Source organism: Podarcis filfolensis (assembly GCF_964270895.1).
Source record: "Podarcis filfolensis genome assembly, chromosome: 11".
Classification (NCBI taxonomy): domain Eukaryota; kingdom Metazoa; phylum Chordata; class Lepidosauria; order Squamata; family Lacertidae; genus Podarcis; species Podarcis filfolensis.
The window spans coordinates 60,761,827-60,781,131 of NC_139613.1; the positions used below are offsets into that span (position 1 = coordinate 60,761,827).

At 45.6% G+C, this 19,305-nt stretch overlaps 1 protein-coding gene across 2 annotated transcripts in view; it reads right to left on the reverse strand.

The window, feature by feature from the left end:
* The window catches only part of GDA (guanine deaminase), a 45,560-nt gene extending 28,126 nt beyond the window's left edge, over window positions 1–17,434 (reverse strand). The window contains exons 1-3 of one of the 2 annotated variants that reach the window (XR_014539812.1): window positions 17,168–17,389; window positions 3,431–3,519; window positions 804–975 (exon numbers count right to left, since the gene is read on the reverse strand). Coding sequence is in view for 1 of the 2 variants with exons in the window: in XM_083577031.1 (XP_083433157.1) it covers window positions 804–975; window positions 3,431–3,519; window positions 17,168–17,275 (369 nt within the window). In the remaining variant the exon portion in view is untranslated. Of the gene's footprint in view, window positions 1–803; window positions 976–3,430; window positions 3,520–17,167 lie in introns of both variants that reach the window. The other variant, XM_083577031.1, reaches the window with a different exon arrangement.
* Window positions 17,435–19,305: the final 1,871 nt, after the last annotated feature.

Genomic DNA, 19,305 nt, shown 5'->3' on the forward strand with positions numbered 1-19,305 from the left:
CTCATCTCACTCTATAGGCCGGGAGCCAGCGCTGTCCGCAGACACTTCCAGGTCACGTGGCCAGCGTGACAAGCTGCATCTGGCGAGCCAGTGCAGCACACGGAACGCCGTTTACCTTCCCGCTGGTAAGCGGTCCCTATTTATCTACTTGCACCCGGGGGTGCTTTCGAACTGCTAGGTTGGCAGGCGCTGGGACCGAACGACGGGAGCGCACCCCGCCGCGCGGATTCGAACCGCTGACCATGCGATCGGCAAGTCCTAGGCGCTGAGGTTTTACCCACAGCGCCACCCGCGTCCCTTAATTGAGCCTTAGGTACTGCCTGAGTAAGCATGCTTATTTCTGATAACATGTTCCACTGAAGATGGTAATATTCAAGCAACTTAACTAAGCCAAATTCTACCAGAGAAAGTGTACATGTGTGCCTGCCCATGCACACACACACACAACTGCACCTTGGGAGCCAGTCACCCATCTGGGAAAGGGTCACAGCTCACAGACAGAGCTCATGCTTCGTGTGCAAATATTCCCAGGCTCAATCTCCAGGTAAGACTAGGAAAGAGTTGCATCTAAAACCCTGGAAAGCTGCTGGCTTACTAGTTATTCAAGTTGCTAATGTTTTGTTTATAAATTGTTTACAAGCAAATGTTTGTCACCTACTGTACTTCTTATTGGAGTGTACATGTGGAACTCACAAGAGGATTAGAGAATCTAACGGGCTGCCTTTATTTCAGCATATCCACTTGAAATGCTCTTGCTTACAAAGGCATAAACTATCCCAACCCTCAAGACAGAATATACTTACCACCACTCTAGTGTACACCTCTTCCACAAAATCATTGTCTTTGAATTTGGCTTCTGTTGGGTAGGTATATTCCTTCAACCACTGCAAAAGAGGCAGATCGATTCGTGTTCCTGCAAAAGAATACTGTGGAGCATGGATGTGTGCATCAACCAAACCGGGCATGAAGAATTCACTGAGGAGAAAATGCATGAAAAAATAAGAAGAAAAACAGGTTTTAAAATATTATTCCCATAAGTATCTTAAGCCCTGGGTCTTAATAATATGCCTGTGGAACAATCCTCAGCTTAAGCACATAGTAAAAAGCAACAACACAGCACATAAATATCAAATGTCACTTTTGAACAAAAGAGTAATCTCCATTTCACAAGGAACAATACAGACAAGTGTGCGGCTCTCAATACATGGAGGGAGCACCCACTGGTTGCCCTACCATTTATTCACCTCAAGCAGAGCCTAAAAGCACAGGCAATTGGGGACCCTGCATTTCTCCCTTCTCTCTTCATCAACACACTGATAACCCCACAAATGCCATTCGAAGAGGGCTAATATTTGTTTGTTTGTCACATTTGATAGCTCATTCTTCAGTTACATTAGAATTTCATTTCAGTTATAACCCTTCAGTTCCATTAGGGGAAGATGGCAGCTGTCAACACTAAGGACTAGATGCTGTCGACAGTTAAAAAGCACAGAAAAATATAAGGCCTTTGACCTAGTGAAAGAATCACATAACCCTTGTGTGGATTGTGTCCATGATCTGAACATTGCAAGTGTTATACAATATTTGCTTTATGCTTATTGCTCCTATGAGTTATATAATACTGATTTGCCTCTCTCATGTCTACTCCTGCTGTATTCCACACTTCCTGTATTATTCTCAGCATTTCAGTCAATCATTACATGTAATTTATGAACATCCTGGCAAATACAGTGGTACCTCGGGTTAAGTACTTAATTCGTTCCGGAGGTCGGTTCTTAACCTGAAACTGTTCTTAACCTGAAGCACCACTTTAGCTAATGGGGCCTCCTACTGCCGCCACGCTGCCGGAGCACAATTTCTGTTCTCATCCTGAAGCAAAGTTCTTAACCTGAGGTATTATTTCTGGGTTGGCAGAGTCTGTAACCTGAAGCGTATGTAACCCGAGGTACCACTGTAGTCAATTCTTTTTCTGGTTGCATTAATTCTGAAGCAGCCCAATCATAAACCAGGCCTCCATTATACGGAACACTTTTAATAAGATTTGCTTTCCATGATACTAGTAAATCTTAACATTCAAAGAAAGCAAACCTGAACAGAGTGCAAACCATTATTATATGGCATTCTAATTTTAATGAACTTTTGCCGAATTGTGTGTCAATGTGTTATTCTCTCAGCTGGGTTTCAGAAGTGTGATCTGCACAAATGTTTCTTGCGTAACTGAAATGTAGCCTCCTTTCTATTGCACAAGATGGTAAAACAAAGAGATATCATGCTGCTCTGCCAATTTCCCTCTACCCAAGTCACCCTACACTTATTAACTCAGCTAGAATCTGCAGTCACCCTGTTCTGGCAATGCTTTATAAACGCAAATCAATAAAGGTGAAAATAAAAATCTTGCCATTTTAAAAGAACATTCCGTCTTCAGTACCAATTAACACCCCAAACCTAAATGCATTTACTTGAGAGTAAGGCTCACACCCTTCAGTTGTAACTACTCACTTTGGAGCAGTACCCATAGACTGGCTCTCTCTCAGGTAAATGCTTTGCACATTTAACTGTCTTCTGTCAATGTAAGCAAAATTTGTCTACAATGCCCAATTACAAAGCTGCTTCGGATGGGACACTTTGGAACAGAGAAGCAGCTGGGAAAGTGTAAAGTCAGGTGTTTAACGTGTCTTTGGAACCATGCAGGAGAAAAATGGTTGGGAGTACTGTTGCATCCATTTCCTCCAATGGGTATTCCATGTCATCATTTTCAACATGTAACAACATTCTTAAACGTTCATACTCAGCATTATACCCATCCTGCAAGGGAAGAAGATTGGGCTGAACGTCAAGGCAAAATGTTGATATATGAAGGTCAAACCGTATACAAAAAACAGTATTTATCAATAACATGGAGCAGAAGTTAAGGTGGGAGCCATAATATATGGTTTCCTTGGTTTTTAGAACACGAATAAATTTGTAATTGCTTTAATTTAAGCCAAAGGTCTCTCTAACAACTAGATTCTAACCCAACTGTTTTCCGCATTGGCAAACCAGGTGCTTCCCATTCTGGGAACTTTCCTCCCTGTACTTGAGCTCATGCTTGTGCACGCATTCCTGTTTAGCAAGTTAGAAGACAACTGGAGCATGACTTGTGAGTGGCAAGGCCCCAGTTCAAATCTCAGCAGACCACGTACTCACCCTATCTGACAACATCAGCACCCCCACTTTCAAAAATATAGGGATACTACGTAATATATAGATAGTTGTACTAATCTGACTGTTAGAACTGTTGTGGGGATAACAGGAGAAAATGCAAAGCAGACCAAACACTCAGCAAACACTCAGAAAATACAATTCGTAATCATTATCAGCAACAACATTATTGAATATGATAAAGACAAAAATATCTGATGACAAAAGTAAAATAAAACATAATGCCTACTTATTACTGAGCTCTCGGATGTCAGATGCTTTGAATCCCCACTTCTTTGCCAGTTTCTCCTGCTCTTCAGCTGGTTCCAAAAATGCAATCTAAGGAGGTGAAAAGAGTATAAGGCATTCAAATGTTTGTTTTTGATATGACTCTGTGTGTTTCACGTTTAGTGTAGATTCACATGAAGGAAAATTAGTCAAGGCTAATTTTAAAGAATTTTAAGTTACTTCATATAAGGTATAATTCATATTAAAGGTTCCACTTTATTGCTCTTCCAATATAATTCCAAACTATTGCTCTTCCATAACACTGGTGACTTTAGTGTGACCTCATAATTCAAATGCTATTTCCTGTAACCTAAAGGATTCCTGTGCTGCTCCTGTTTTTCATCTGTATTACTAAGGAATGCAACTCTAATCATACCAGGGAAGAAGTGGGGGCTTAGAAGAGCAGCGGAGCAACCAGCACAGCTGCAGCCCCATCACTTGCACCAACAAGGGTGGCAGCGGGTAGGAGATAAACTTGTATTTTTACTACACTAAATATGCTGTGACTTAAGATCCAGCAGATTCTTTGCCAGCCCAGCTGCAGCCCTTCCCAGCCGTCCAAATGCCTTGTAAAGGCAGTAGGAGTTTGCACCCAACCAGGGGCGCCAACTTGAATAATATATTGGGGGGGCAGGTAAGCCCCACCCTGCAGAGTCAATCACAAGTTGCAGCACACACACACCATCTGAATGGCAATGCCCATCAACTTTGGGGAGGTACAGCTCCCTCAAATATTTTATTGGGGAGGGGACAAAGCTCCTAGGAGTTGGCTCCTATGCACCCACCACATCACTCACAGGTCCATAAAGCAGCTCTGTGGCGCCAAAGTCCCCGTCTGGATTCTCTGCAGGAAGCCACGAGCATGAAAGTGGTGTGAAGAGTGCTTTGAATGTATGGCGCATGTATGACCCCAGATAACAGAAAGTATGGTTTTTACCAGGAGGCTAGAAAAATAGTACACTTAGAGGCCCTTAGCCCTAGGCCTCTCTCTTGTGGCGTTCCAGACACACTGGCGCTTTTAGGGAGAACTCTAAAAGGAAGACACTCAGAAATATACTCTTTGATAGGACTTCTGAATGAACAGTATCAGAAAGAATAGCAGTTGTGGGAAGGAGCTTTAATACATATAATTATTAAATTTCTATAGTATAGAACTATATTAATATAGAAGAGGGGGATTAAAATGTTTAAATGCTTAAGATAGGTCACATTAACTGAAGCATAATATCTTGAATAGCTGAAAGTAGAAGTCTAACTGCAGTGTTAAGCAGAAGTAACAGAATTAGTAAATATGTTCAGGATTGGTAACAAATGGATGTGGAGAAGGGCATTAGTGAGCAAATGGCACAGCAAGAACAGCACACCTGTTTGGTTGTGCATCGGGGCATAACAAGATAGTGCCAAGATGGCACAAGCAGATCATGAACTCCTTATATGCCATAAGGTGGAGATCAGGTAGGACCCATCTGGGCAAGGAATTATGGGGGAAAGTCCAGCGTTAATCTTCAAAATCCTAGCATTCCTCTTGTGTCACAATGCACAAATCACACACAACACCACAATACCTGCAATGCAAACAGCCCTTTTGAGAAGTTGGAGACAGCCGTTTGAGCTCCCAGGAGAAAATGGGAAATGCCTCCCACTCAGCTTCTGTATGCTAGGGAAGAAACTACAGTCATGGGGGGTGGGGGTGGGAGCCCCCAGAACTCACACCCATATACCACACACCACAGAGCCAGCCCCACAGCAGCAGTCAGTCATCATGCACATCACTGGAGATTAGTTTTTCCCTCTGCCTTCTTTTTTATGTTGAATAATTTTTTATTAATTTTTCATTAATAACAATCCAATATAAGCCACATTAATACAATACCAAATCATAATACAATTAAAAGAGACAATTATCCAGCTCCAAATTAAGCAATTTGGGGTGACTTCCCGTGTTCTGATTATCAGGAGATGATGATGTTATTCCTTGGTCCTTCTCCAGTCCTCTTAATCCAAGTACAACAGTTCCAATCTTAATTCTTTATTTTAACAGCCACTGGTGTGACAACTCTCATTCGTGTTTAGCTATTCCATAGCCATTAATTTGCAAATGAAGTTTATATCCTGTAACTTTCTGTGTGAAATATTTGTTTGCATTTGTCCTTCGCTTCATGTTGTAATCAATCAATCATCTTCAGCATCCCGCCACCTCTTTCAAGGGCTGAATTCTCAATTACGCCATGGCCTCACGCCATCTTGCCTTTTCAAACCGAAAGTGAACTGGCATCTGACCATGGCTCCAGGCAGACTTCCAGCATTTTCTTCTTTGACCCTTCCCAATCTGCTAACAAGCTGGTGTCTTGCCAAAACCATAATAAATCAAAGTTAGTGCCCTTTTTAGAAGGTAATGCCACCAATTCTCACAACATTTTCACACAGTCTATTCATTCAAATAATCCATAAAAAAAATGAAGTTCTTGTTAATTCCCTCTTACATTCCATTAATATTCGTAATCCATTGATAATTAGATTCCATTAGTAATTAATTCTTCTTCAGTGAAGGTTTGCTGAATCATAAAACAGCAAATACAATGTAGAGAGAGAACAAAGGCTCCCCTTCACTTACATTCCAATCCAATTATGACAAAAATACTTTCCAGATCAAAACCATGCCACTTAGTGGCTGATTCATTTAGCAGGTTATCTTGTCTCTTTCGTCTAAAACACACCTGTTTCTTAAGTCCAAATTCAAACCCATCTTAAGATAACAGAAGGATCTCCACACACGGTTGAAGAGTTTCTGATGCGTGCAGTGCTATGCACTCAGCGTCCCTGCCCCCTGCATTCCGTCAGAATAAGAGGCAGATATCAGATGATCTGTGAGTGAGAGCTCACCCACCCACCCCCGAGCCTGGGAGGGGGCTTGCAAGGATAATTACTCTCAAATTATCCTTAATTAGCTGCACAGCCGGCATCCACTATTGTAGGAGCTGCTGTTCACCATGGTGGAAAACACCGGAAGTCCGTTCCCTCTGCCTTCAACCCCAACCTTCAATTATAAATGCTAGTGGCACAGGAAGCATCATAAATGCTCAGCAGGAACCCTGGTCTGGAATAACAATATATGTTCCTGATCAATCTCAGGGAACAACCCTTCACTAGACAAGAGGAAAGGCCCCAAATGTAGCCAGACCAAAGCCAATGTGGAGGACAAGTGCAGGTGCTGAAAGCTTAGAGACCTTACAAAAATTGGCTTTTACGATATCGCTGCTGAAACAGACATACGGTGAAACAGAACAGGTGGGAGTGTCTGCGGAATTTTAAGGGAGCGGCTTATATTCGGTATTGTCTTTTTTTCTTTTTCCCTTTTTAATTTTAAAGGTGCGGCTTATATTCAGGTGTGGCTTATATTCAGGCCAATATGGTACTGTCACAAAGTGTGCAAGGAGTCTGCATGGAGCAAGCAAGTCAACAGTCCCATGCAGGAACAGCCAGGAGCATCGTGGTCAGTGCTTGTGGTTAAGGAGTGGGCTTCCCTCAAGGCCTACAGAGATCCTTAACCTGGATCCTTAACCTGTAGGAAAGCGGACTATGGAGAGCATGGTGAGAGACAGAGAAAGCAATCAGCAAATCAGCAGCTGGCACCATATGGCTCTGGAGTCTAAGTAGGTGTTTGTGAGGAAATGAAAAAGAAGGGCTGATGAAATCTGAGTGTTGTGCTAGAGCTCTCCACTGGCACCACTGGTAAGGAGGGGGAGAGATACAGTCACTATGAGTGTACTCACATTCCTCCCCTGGAGGGCTACAGTGAAAGGCTCCGTGTATGGTAACAGTTTCTCCTGCTTACTGCATCTGGGCTGCAAACCTTGCAAGGCAAAAGTGTGCATGAGTGGCCAGCAGTTGCAATGGTTGGAGTGGATGATCTGGCTTTTGCTGATGGAGACATTAGCTGCAAGTGGGGATGGGTGCCTCCCTTTCATTTGGACAACATTGCTGTCTGCTGTGTGTGGAGAATCTGAGAGCAACACAGTTATGACAAGACACAGGAATCATACAGTGAGACAGTACCTGCTCAAGGTGCTCTGTCTTGGCACCCCCGGTTGCTGGAGTGGAGTCTATTGCTCGCTCCTTGTGCCCCTGTTGTACAAGGCGCTCTTTCTCCATTGCATCCCATTGCCAGAGGTCCCCCTTATGAGCTCTAAGTGTTTGTGACAGGAGGCCTAAGAAATATAACCTCATACTATGTGCCCAATCATTTGACTTTTGCTCTGCCAGCATTGGGTTTACACTGTATTTGAGTGGAGGCGTGCTGTGCTTAAGTGCCAGATAAGACCAAATCCGTGGCTCTTGACCTGTGTCTCCTGTTTTAATTGCAGTGCGGCTTGAATAGGATTATTTTATTGTATATCTTAATCATGGAGTTTATATCTTAATTTATGGTGTGTTTTTAATTATTCTGTATTTTAACAATGTAGTGCGATTGGTTTTTATATTCTGTAAACCACTGAGAATACATTTGAACATTAAGCAGAATATATATGTCGTTTCGAGCCTGACCTGGGGGTGGAGAGAGGCTGCGGTGTGCTCGCCCCGGGTGTGCTTTGCAAGGTGAGTCGCAGCAGGCTGCCTCTGCACCCTGCGCCCCTGGGGGTGTGCCCCACTTGCCTCCCCTAGGCAGCATTAGCTTACACTCTGCCACTGCAAATGTGTCCTTCAAATATTTGTTGTTTTAAAAAGTAAAGGTAAAGGGACCCCTGACCATTAGGTCCAGTTGTGGCCGACTCTGGGGTTGCGGCGCTCATCTCGCTTTATTGGCCGAGGGAGCCGGCGTACAGCTTCCGGGTCATGTGGCCAGCATGACTAAGCCGCTTCTGGCGAACCAGAGCAGCGCACGGAAACGCAGTTTACCTTCCCGCCGGAGCGGTACCTATTGATCTACTTGCACTCTGACGTGCTTTCGAACTACTAGGTGGGCAGGAGCTGGGACAGAGCAACGGGAGCTCACCCCGTCACGGGGATTCGAAGCGCCAACCTTCTGATCGGCAAGTCCTACACTCTGTGGTTTAGACCACAGCTCCACCCACGTCCCTAATCTGTATCTAACATGCTTACAAATATATCAATTGAATCATATTATTTGAGATCCTACTGTCCAAGTGGAGGCCACACACATACACTTAAAAGTTTCAAAAATCTACCCTTGACCTTTTCCTCTTGGGAATATGGGTTGGTTTCTAAGCTATATGGGGAACTATAGCAAACAATGTTGGGTCCTTTGTCTAGTTTAAAAATGATCTGGTAGGCAGGTTTAGGTTGACCAATATATGATAATGTGACAATATCTGTATGTCTAAACCTGCTAAATCAGTTTCAGCATATGTTAGGGAGAAAACAATTAAACTCAGGCATAGGTGGCATAACACACCTGCACAACCCTAACCCTAACACACTTGCACTTTGACGTGCTTTCGAACGGCTAGGTGGGCAGGGGCAGGGACCGAGCAACGGGAGCTCACCCCGTCGTGGGGATTCGAACTGCCGACCTTCTGATCAGCTAGCCCTAGGCTCTGTGGTTTAGACCACAGCACCACCCGCTGGTACTCAGTTGTAAATATTTGCTGCTGGAAATAATAAATGCAATCTGTAAAATTATCTAGTAACAGTTCATTCAAGGTAACAAACAACTCTATTATTATTATTATTATCATTATCATTATTATTATTATCAGTATTATCATGCTTTGGCATATGCATGCACACTACAACATTATATAACAGATGTATGTGCTTTATAACGCAGATCTTTTAATGAGCAATTAAAAAATGTCACAGAAATGCTGGAGTGAAGCTGGGAGGAGAATGACTAATACCACTTACTGAACACAAAGTAGAAAACGAGAATAAGTGAAGGAAAGACAAGCATGCTACACCAGATGGGAAATGTGGAAAGCAGGCTTGTTGTCATGGAAGAAGAGCTGCCTATACAGTATACATAACAAGGCAACTTTAAATAGTTCCTTTCAGGAGTAGCAAAATGCATCATATAAATGTCACTTTAAGAAGAAAGAAAATATTTAAAAAGCAAAGAGGGAAGAACAGTTATTAAGAAGAAGTTGTAAAAGGTTAGGCTATCATCTGGTTCAGATGTTCTGCTTCTTTTGTAGGCCACCCCAATCGGTCAACACTATTCCAGTGAGGAAGGGACGCGGGTGGCACTGTGGTCTAAACCACAGAGCCTAGGGCTTGCCGATCAGAAGGTCGGCGGTTCGAATCCCCGCCACGGGGTGAGCTCCCGTTGCTCGGTCCCTGCTTCTGCCAACTCAGCAGTTCGAAAGCATGTCAAAGTGCAAGTAGATAAAAAGGTACCACTCCAGCGGGAAGGTAAACTGGGTTTCCATGCGTTGCTCTGGTTCGCATGACCCGGAAGGTGTACGCCGGCTCCCTCGGCCAATAAAGTGAGATGAACACTGCAACCCCAGAGTCATCCATGACTGGACCTAATGGTCAGGGGTCCCTTTACCTTTTAATCCAGTGAGGATGATGAAGCAAGGGTTAGTTCACACATGCATGTTCAATATTATTTGATTGCCCTTTTTTTATTCATACATATGTATCTCTGCCAAAGCATCTCCTTAGATCTGCCAATGGAGAGCACTAAAGTAAGTGATTTATTGTAAAATATTCTACCAGGTTGTACTTAGTACTTTATCAGGAGTCATCTGTACACAAAACATACCAGCTTAAAACCAGAGCAGCCATCAAAAGGCGTTCCATCACTTCTCAAAACCTTGCCAAGTCTCCAGGGGACCCTCACTGCTTATCAGCAAAGTTGGCAAGATAATGTTTGAAGTTAAACCATAACATACAGCCCATGTATTTGTCTATGTGTGCATTTGCATTTCTGCAGTTCTCTGAAATACTTGCTTGCTACTGATTAAAAGGCAGCCAAATGATCAGTAAGTTTACTGAGAATGATACAAGCTGTTCTTGTATTGTACAAAGATCACCATAAGAGCCGCCCAGGCGAAGCACAGTGAGTTGCTGCCAACTGAGTTCTACTCAGAGTAGATCCACTGGAATGAACAGGCCTAAGTTACACATGCCCATTAATTTCAATAGGCCTACTATTAGTTGAACCAGCATTGGATTCAATCCAATAGTGTGGGGTGGGAAATACAGATATATTTTATTTTTATTTTTATTTTTATTTAGCTTTGATTGGGCATATTTTTTATTTTTTTATTTTTAATTTTTTCCCACAATAATATTTATTATTTTCCATACATAAACATAACAGAAGAAAAAGTTAACAATAATAAAGGAAAAAGAATGAAACGGGGAAAAGAAAAAGAAAAAAGAATATAAAACATAAAATACAAAAAATAAAAAGCATAAAATTTTATGTTTTAGGAATACAGATATATTCTTATCCCTGAATACAACAAACCTGAGGGGGGAAGTTGGGCTTTTTGGACTTTTATACATTCCAGGCCCCTCAAGGTCAGCTTTAGGTGCTTGCATTTCAATTCCTCCCTTCTACAGGCCACAATGATATACACATACACAAACATTTCCCATTTGGTGGGACAAGAAATTGCAGCAATCGAAATAAAACAGTTGTTAGGAGTATGGGCCTATGGCCGTAATAAATGATATTCTATTCTATTCTATTCAGTTGTTAGGAACTTGGTTTGTCATTCAACCCATTAAGCAGTACATGTGGCTCCCTGGAAGGCAGAATTTAAGAAGCCTCAGGCCATGCTGGAATCACAAGCCATGGCTTGTTTCCCCAAAGCTTAGTTTCATTTTTCAGCTGCTTCTTCCTTGTGTGGCTTAGTGAGCATGTGGAGTGGTGCAGCCCAACAAATCATGTTTAAGCAAGGCTTTTGGGTTCAGAGACAACACCAAACCATAGCCGGATTCCTGACGGCTGTGAGTGCTGATGGCCACTCCCTGGAAGGCCCTTTCCATCTGGCCTGGGGGGCGGGGTCCAGGCTCCCCTTGCCCTACAAAAGAGGCTCCGGAGGGACTGCAGAGATTCCTGCTGGCTGTGGGTGCTGACGGCCCCAATGTTTAGTTGGGGTTGGGGGTTTGTTTAATTTTTAACATAACTATGTACTTTTTTGTTTTTGTTGTTATTGTTTTATAAAGTTTGTATTTGGTTCTTAAGGAGAGAGGGTCAGGGCTGCCAGGGAGTGGGCCCAGCCAACAGAATGGCTGGGGCATGTTCCACAGGGGGGGATGCACTGGGACAACCAATCTCAGTGATCACAGGTAGGAGGAGGAGTTACGCTAAGACCAGACCATGTCATTACCAAGGAAGCAGGCTTAGTCGTTGTCTGAGGACTATCCCTGCCTCCAGGTCTGGTCTTGACTGGAAGGATACTGGAATCAACAAGGGAGACCCACATGACCTGAAGGTGCTGCTGTGCAATGCCAGGTCAATGATTCATAAAGCCACTGCCATCCATGACTTGATCATGGATGGAGGACTTGACCTGGCATGTGTAACAGAGACTTGGTTGGATGAAGCAGATGGGTCTGTCCTTGCCACTGCTTGTCCACCAGGTTTCTCTTACGCACAGCAACCCAGGTCATGTGGGCGGGGAGGGGGGGTTGCAGTGATTTTTAGGAAGTCATTAGTTTGCACCAGGCGTTCTATTGGGAAGACCCAGTTCTCTGAGTGCATGTTCTGGACGTTGGGCAATAGGGGCAGTACAGGATTCCTTTTGGTATACCAAGCTCCCCAAGGATTCCCTGCCTGAGCTGCTTCAGGTCATGGCGGATGTTCTCCTGAAGACACCTAGTTTGGTTGTCCTAGGGGATTTTAACATCCATGCCAACACAACCTTACAAGGGGCTGCTCAGGACTTCGTGGAAAGCATGGCCTCCATGGGGCTGACCCTGAATAAGTTTGGCCCAACTCATAGTCATGGACATGCCTTAGACCTGGTGTTCACCTCTATGGATGTGGGTGATCTGACACTAAGTAAAAGTGAAACAAAAGAAGTGCCATGGTCATATCACTTCCTGGTGCATCTGGACTTCTCCACAACCCTTCCCCTCTTCAGGGAGGTGGGACCAATTCAGATAGTCCGTGCCCCCCCCCCACTTAATAGATCCAAATGGTTTCCAGAGAGTGGTAGGAGATGTTTTATCCCATGTTGAGGGCCTTTCAGCTGATTCCCTGGTGGCCCACTGGAATGCGGAGTTAACCAGGGCTATTGACTGTCTGGCTCCAAAGTGCCCTCTCCAATTGCATGAAGCCCAGGCAGCCCCATGCTTATCCCTGGAGCTGAGGGCGATGAAACAATTGCTGAGACGGCTGGAGCGCCAGTGGCGGAAAACTCATTCTGAATCAGACCGGTCACAGGTTAGAACTCAATGTCGAGCCTACCAAGACTTTCTTCACTGCCTCTATTGCATCTGCAGAAAATAGCAGCAGGAGACTCTTTCAGATGGTTCACAATTTAATGGAACCACCTTTGCCATCAGGGCCTGGTAAAGAACCCAAGATCTCCTGAAACGATTTTGCAAAGTTTTTTGCAGATAAAGTCGCTCAGATTAGGGAAGAGGTAGACTCCACCGTGGGAGCAGGGCTGGGGCGGGAGAGTGCTAGAGTCCTGTCTGGTCGAGTTGCATGGAATCAATTCCAATCTGTTACCTCCGAGGATGTGGACAGGCTGCTTGGACAAGTGAAACCAACCACTTGTCTCCTTGATCCTTGCCCATCCTGGCTTATAAAAGCTAGCCGGGAAGGGCTGGGCGATGGGCTTCGTGGGGTGGTGAATGCTTCTCTCTGTGAGGGAACATTCCCAGATCCGCTGAAAGAGGCGGTCATTAAACCGCTTCTTAAAAAACCATCTTTAGATGCGGTCACGATGGCCAACTATCGCCCAGTCTCAAATCTTCCATTCTTGGGCAAGGTGATTGAGCGAGAGGTTGCTGAACAACTCCAGGCACGCCTGGAAGAAGCGGACCATTTGGATCCCTTCAGGCCTCATCATGGGACTGAAACTGCCTTGGTCGCGCTGGTTGATGATCTCCAGCCGGCTAGGGACAAAGGTGAGAGCTGTTTCCTAGTCCTGCTGGATCTCTCAGCAGCTTTTGACACCATCGACCATAACATCATTCTGGACTGTCTAGAGGGGCTGGGAGCTGGGGGCACTGTTATACAGTGGTTTCGCTCCTTCCTCCTAGGCCGTGTTCAGAAAGTGGTGATGGGGGATGAGTGTTCAGACCCCTGGGCTCTCACTTGTGGGGTGCCTCAGGGTTCTGTCCTCTCCCCCATGCTTTTTAACTTCTACATGAAGCCACTGGGAGAGATCGTCAGGGGGACTGGGCTGGGTGTTCATCAGTATGCAGATGATACCCAGCTCTACCTCTCTTTCAAATTGGAACCAGTGAAGGCGGTGAAGGTCCTGTGTGAGTGTCTGAGGTGGCTAACGGATTGAGGTTGAATCCTGACAAGACAGAAGTACTCTTTTTGGGGGACAAGGGGCGGGCATGTGGGGGGTACTCCCTGGTCCTGAATGGGGCAACTGTGCCCCTGAAGGACCAGGTGCGCAGCCTGGGAGTCATTTTGGACTCACAGCTGTCCATGGAGGCACAGGTTAATTCTGTGTCCAGGGCAGCTGTCTACTAGCTCCATCTGGTACACAGGCTGAGACCCTACCTGCCCGCAGACTGTCTTACCAGAGTGGTGCACGCTCTAGTTATCTGCCGCTTGGACTATTGCAACGTGCTCTACATGGGGCTACTTTTGAAGGTGACCCAGAAACTACAACTAATCCAGAATGCAGCAGCCAGACTGGTGATTGGGAGTGGCTGCCAGGATCAAATAACACCGGTCTTGAAAGACCTACATTGGCTCCCAGTACATTTCTGAGCACAATTCAAAGTGTTGGTGTTGACCTTTAAAGTCCTAAACAGCCTCGGCCCAGTATACCTGTAGGAGTGTCTCCACCCCCATCATTCTGCCTGGACACTGAGATCCAGCACCAAGGGCCTTCTGGTGGTTCCCTCACTGTGAGAAGTGAGGTTACAGGGAACCAGGCAGAGGGCCTTCTCAATAGTGGCGCCCGCCCTGTGGAACGCCCTCCCATCATATGTCAAAGAGATAAACAACTATCTGATGTTTAGAATACATCTGAAGGCAGCCCTGTTTAGGGAAGTTTTTAATGACTGATGTTTTAATGTACCGTATTTTTCCGTGTATAAGACTAGGTTTCCCCCCTAAAAATAATGTCCAATATTTGGGGGCATCTTATACATGGATAGATCTTCCCCCATTTTCTTAAATCGGAGTCCCCTAAAATAGGGGGTGTCTTATACATGGGGACATCTTATAGACGGAAAAATACAGTATTTTTTCATCTTTGTTGGAAGCCGCTCAGAGTCACTGGGGAAACCCAGCCAGATGAGCGGGGTACAAATAATAAATTATTATTATTATCATTATTATAGCTAAAACAAGCCACATTTCATAAGTCAACACCACACCATGACTTGTCAGAAAACAAGTCATGGCTTAGTGCCACATGCAAATTAGACCAGAGTATGTAAAGCAAGCTTTGCAAAGCAATCTTTACAATTATATGAATTGTGGCAGAAATAGAATATGTGGTCATGTCGTAAGGAAGAAACGAACTGTATTAAACAACATGTACAGTCAGAGCTGCAAAGGTAGGTAACGTTCCTGTGCCAAGCATCCATTTATTAGTCACTGCAATCATTCGAAACTGTATGGAAATGCACAATAATACACTCCATTAAGCTTTTAAAGGAATACTTATCCATGAATGTGGAACATATATTAATTATATCTCTTGTTAAATGAATATTAACTGGACAAGAGTTTGCTGGCTCTAAAAATATATAAGGCCAGATGGTCAAAGCAGCAGAACCCAGCAGCTTTGTGTGTCTAATGGTTGAGCAAAAATTGTTGTTGGAGGTTGGCCAATGAAAGAGGAAACATCTTAACAGTATTTAGAGAATCTGTGAAAAGGTATGCGTGAAATGGCTTTCTGCAGCATTTTATATACACAATAAAATAGCATTAAGCATAGAAGTCATGTACAGTGGTACCTCTGGTTACGAACTTAATTTGTTCTGGAGGTCCGTTCTTAACCTGAAACTGTTCTTAACCTGAAGCACCACTTTGGCTAATGGGGTCTCCTGCTGCCACCGCGCCGCCGCTGCACAATTTGTATTCCCATCCTGAAGCAAAGTTCTTAACCCGAGGTAATATTTCTGGGTTAGTGGAGTCTGTAACCTGAAGCGTCTGTAACCCGAGGTACCACTGTACTACTTAGGATAGGACAATATGTTAGGGTCAAAGCAAGAGAGATGAGGACACAAATCCCCCCAAGAGATACTGAAAAGGCTCCTTGAAACAATGTCTTTTGTAAAAAAGATTCCAGGGGGTGGGGGGTTTTAAAGCCAGTTTTGAGGCCATATGTTCTGAAAGCTATTTATAAAAAGATCTGCCGATGAATCATCTCAGTTAATTCTCATCTTTACAGGAAGCAGCTTACAGAAACAATGTGATTATCTGGAGATACTGTAAGGATAAAGTCAATTTTTACCACAGAAAATTAGTATCATAGAGGCCATAATTTTACATTTCAAACTTTCACAAGAAAAAGATGTGTGTAAAAATATATTGCATGCCACCTCTGCTTTTATATTACTAAAATTACCGAAGCCTACAAAATTATGTGAATATCTCAAAGACATGTTCCCAGGTGTATATCTAACATCACCCAGAAAAACCCATAATAAACTACATGCACAACAATCTTCTATTCAACTCCATCAACACAAGCTGTTAAGTACTTGAAATATATGTATACAAAATCAGGATGGAAAAAGACTTGCAAGTGCTTCACGGTTTTCCATGCATATTTATTTAGTATGGTTTCTAATCTGTGTTAGTATGTAATGATACATGATCAGAGAGCAGCAGTAAATGGTTCATAATTTCTGCAACACTTTTGTTTTGGTGCTTTATATTCGCTGCCTTTAAAACAATCTCTCAAAAGGCTCACGAGTTCCTATTGCGCCTGAAACGCTTCCGAGCACGATGGAAGCAGACCTGGGCATCATCGCTGATCTTTTTGCACTTGGCGTCATCGACTGACATTGTACTATTAATAACCCTACAAAGAGCTTCCTGAAGACCATTTTAAGACGGTGGCATATTGCGGATGGGCTTCCACGCTGCCATCTTCCTCTCCCCACTTTCCCGGCGGTGTTTTCAGAGCCAAAGAAGCGCCCGGAAACGAGAAAGCCAGCGGGCTGCTTCGCGAGTTGGGGCTGTCCCGGAAAAAGTCCCGAGTCAGAGTCCCTGTCCAGCACTCTCCGCTTTCCTGGCCCCGAAGCACGTCTACTCCGAAGGAAGCCCGCCTGCCTCTCTCTCGGGGCGCCCGCGAGTCTTTCCCGGAGTCCCGCCGCGCCTCCCTCGGGGGACCCCCCCCCCCGCCAGGCGGCCTCGCCCAGCCGCGCGTTCCGCTTATATAACCCTCGGAGCACCGTGACACACAACGGCGCCTCCTCCCGGCCGGGCACATTCCCCCGCCGCTCCTTCTCCTCCAAGCCCCTCGGCCGCGCCGCCGCCCCGTCCCGCCTCGTCTTCGCCGGGCTGGTCCCGCGGCCGCCCACGTGCCGGGCAAGGCGGCAGCCGGCATCCCCCGCCGCCCTCCCGCCTCACCTTGCCGCTCTCGTCGACGCCCAGCAGGTGGCCCGCCAGAATCTCGAGGGGCGAGGAGCGGCTGGAGTGCGCGAAGGTCCCTCGGAAGAGGAGCGCCAGAGAGCCCATGGCGCGCGCCTCTCCCGCGCCCTAGACGCCACCAGCCTGCCGCTCCTCCCGGCCTCCCTTGCGGCGCAGGTGGCGGCGGCGGCGGCGGCGGTGCCTCCTCCTCCTCCTCCTCCTCCCGGGAGCCCGTCCTCCTTCGGGGCCACCAGCAGCTCCCGCGGTACCTGCCACCATCTCTCCGCCTCCGCCCGGCGGGGGTGGTCGCCGCCAGCGCTCCTGGCCCGCCCCGTCCAGGCGCCTCGGCCGAGCGGCCGCCGAGTCCGCGCCGGGGAGACGCCTCAGTTCTCGAAGCCGCTGCCGCCCAGAGCAGCCGGAGGCTTCTGCTGCTGCTGCTGAGCCCAACGGCGAGTCTGCTTCGGCCCCTGACGGCGCCCGGCGCCCCGCGAGGCCTCGTCAGGAGCGACCACCGAGACAGCGAGACGTCTCTCTCCACTGGCAACCCAGTTGGACTTGCTGATCCAGGAGGCAAACAGTCAAACTTCCCACCCCGGAGATACTCCGGGGTCCCTAGAATTGGGCGGCAGATGATTTGGCTTCTTGGGGGAAAGGAGTTGTGTACCTCACTTTGTAAAAAGAATACCAAGCGGCTTCATCAAGTGGGCTGAAGCTTTCTTCTCGCCAAAATTTGCCCGCACTGTGCCACAAAACATGAGGGGGCACCCAGCACGCCCAAGCCAGCTTATTCCTTCATCTGGCACTTTGAAATTTTGTATACAGCAGTTCCTTACTCTCCGTATTGTGCAAGGCTTAACCCTGTCGCGACCGTTGTTTACAGGGAGAGTAGGAGCTGAGGGAAAGAGCCTTTCCCATGGAACATCCCAGGCCACATCTGCAGCCAGACAAGACTAACTTCCATGACTGCTCTTCAAACCACGTCTTGTGGGGCAGATGCTGCTCAATCTCTTGAACTTGCTGTGGGCTCCATTTGAACCTACAAGTCTGCCATGGTGGTGAAGATACACTACTGTAGTCTAGTCTGTAATTCTATCTGCCTGCCCATTTTGAGGCAGCTGTGAAAAATGCAAACTCAGTGCTAGGGATCAGAAAGGAACTGAAAATAAAACTCTGGTATCATGCTGCCATTGTACAAATCTATTGTGCAACTGCATTTGCAAGGCTGCATACAGTTCTAGTTGCCTCGCCTCAAATGGGATATTGTAGAGTTGGCAAAGTTCCAGAAAAGAGTAACCAGAATGATCATGGGGATGGAGGAAAGGCAGAAAGGTTGCAGCATTTGAGGGTTTTCAGTTTAGAGAAAAGGCAAGAAAGAAGGAGGGGTGACACGATATTTTATAAAATTATGCACAGCATAATGGTTCTCCCTCATAACACTAGAGTTGTTAAAGTTCAAAGGACATGTTTCTCTGAATCTAGGAGAAACACGTGCTACTGTTTATCTGAGTTGAACAGCATATTTCAACTGTTAACTGCAGTTCAAGGACTATATCTGCCAGTTTTCCTGGAATTAATGAGAAAACTGCCAAGGACACACTGGGCAAACCATCTAGTGAACTATTAATTTAAGGCCAGGGCGTGAGTGTAATAAGTTTAAGCATACTGTCCTTGCGTAATCTTATTTTCATGTATTAAGTTGCTGCAGTGCACCATTCACCCAAGTATGGTTTTGATTTATTTTATATTTGTCATTCATGGTGCCTTTGGCTCGGCCTTCCTCTCCCTCCCATTGCCCCTGCGTGGCAATTAGGCTTTGGAAAAAAGGTCACAATTTTTGCAAATGGAATTTTAAAAATATTTCTGGCTAAGCCTAGTAGCTTGGGGGGGGGCATAATGGTGAGTAGCACTAGTAGCACTAAACAATGGTTTTGATTAAATGTACTTCCAGGTTAGTATGTTTTTATCCTTACTATGTTAGTATGTTTTAGGGACATGGGTGGTGCTGTGGTCTAAACCACTGAGCCTCTTGGGCTTGCTGATTGGAAGGTCAGCGATTTGAATCCCCACGATGGAGTCAGCTCCCGTTGCTCTGTCCCAGTTTCTGCCAACCTAGCAGTTTGAAAGCACACCAGCGCAAG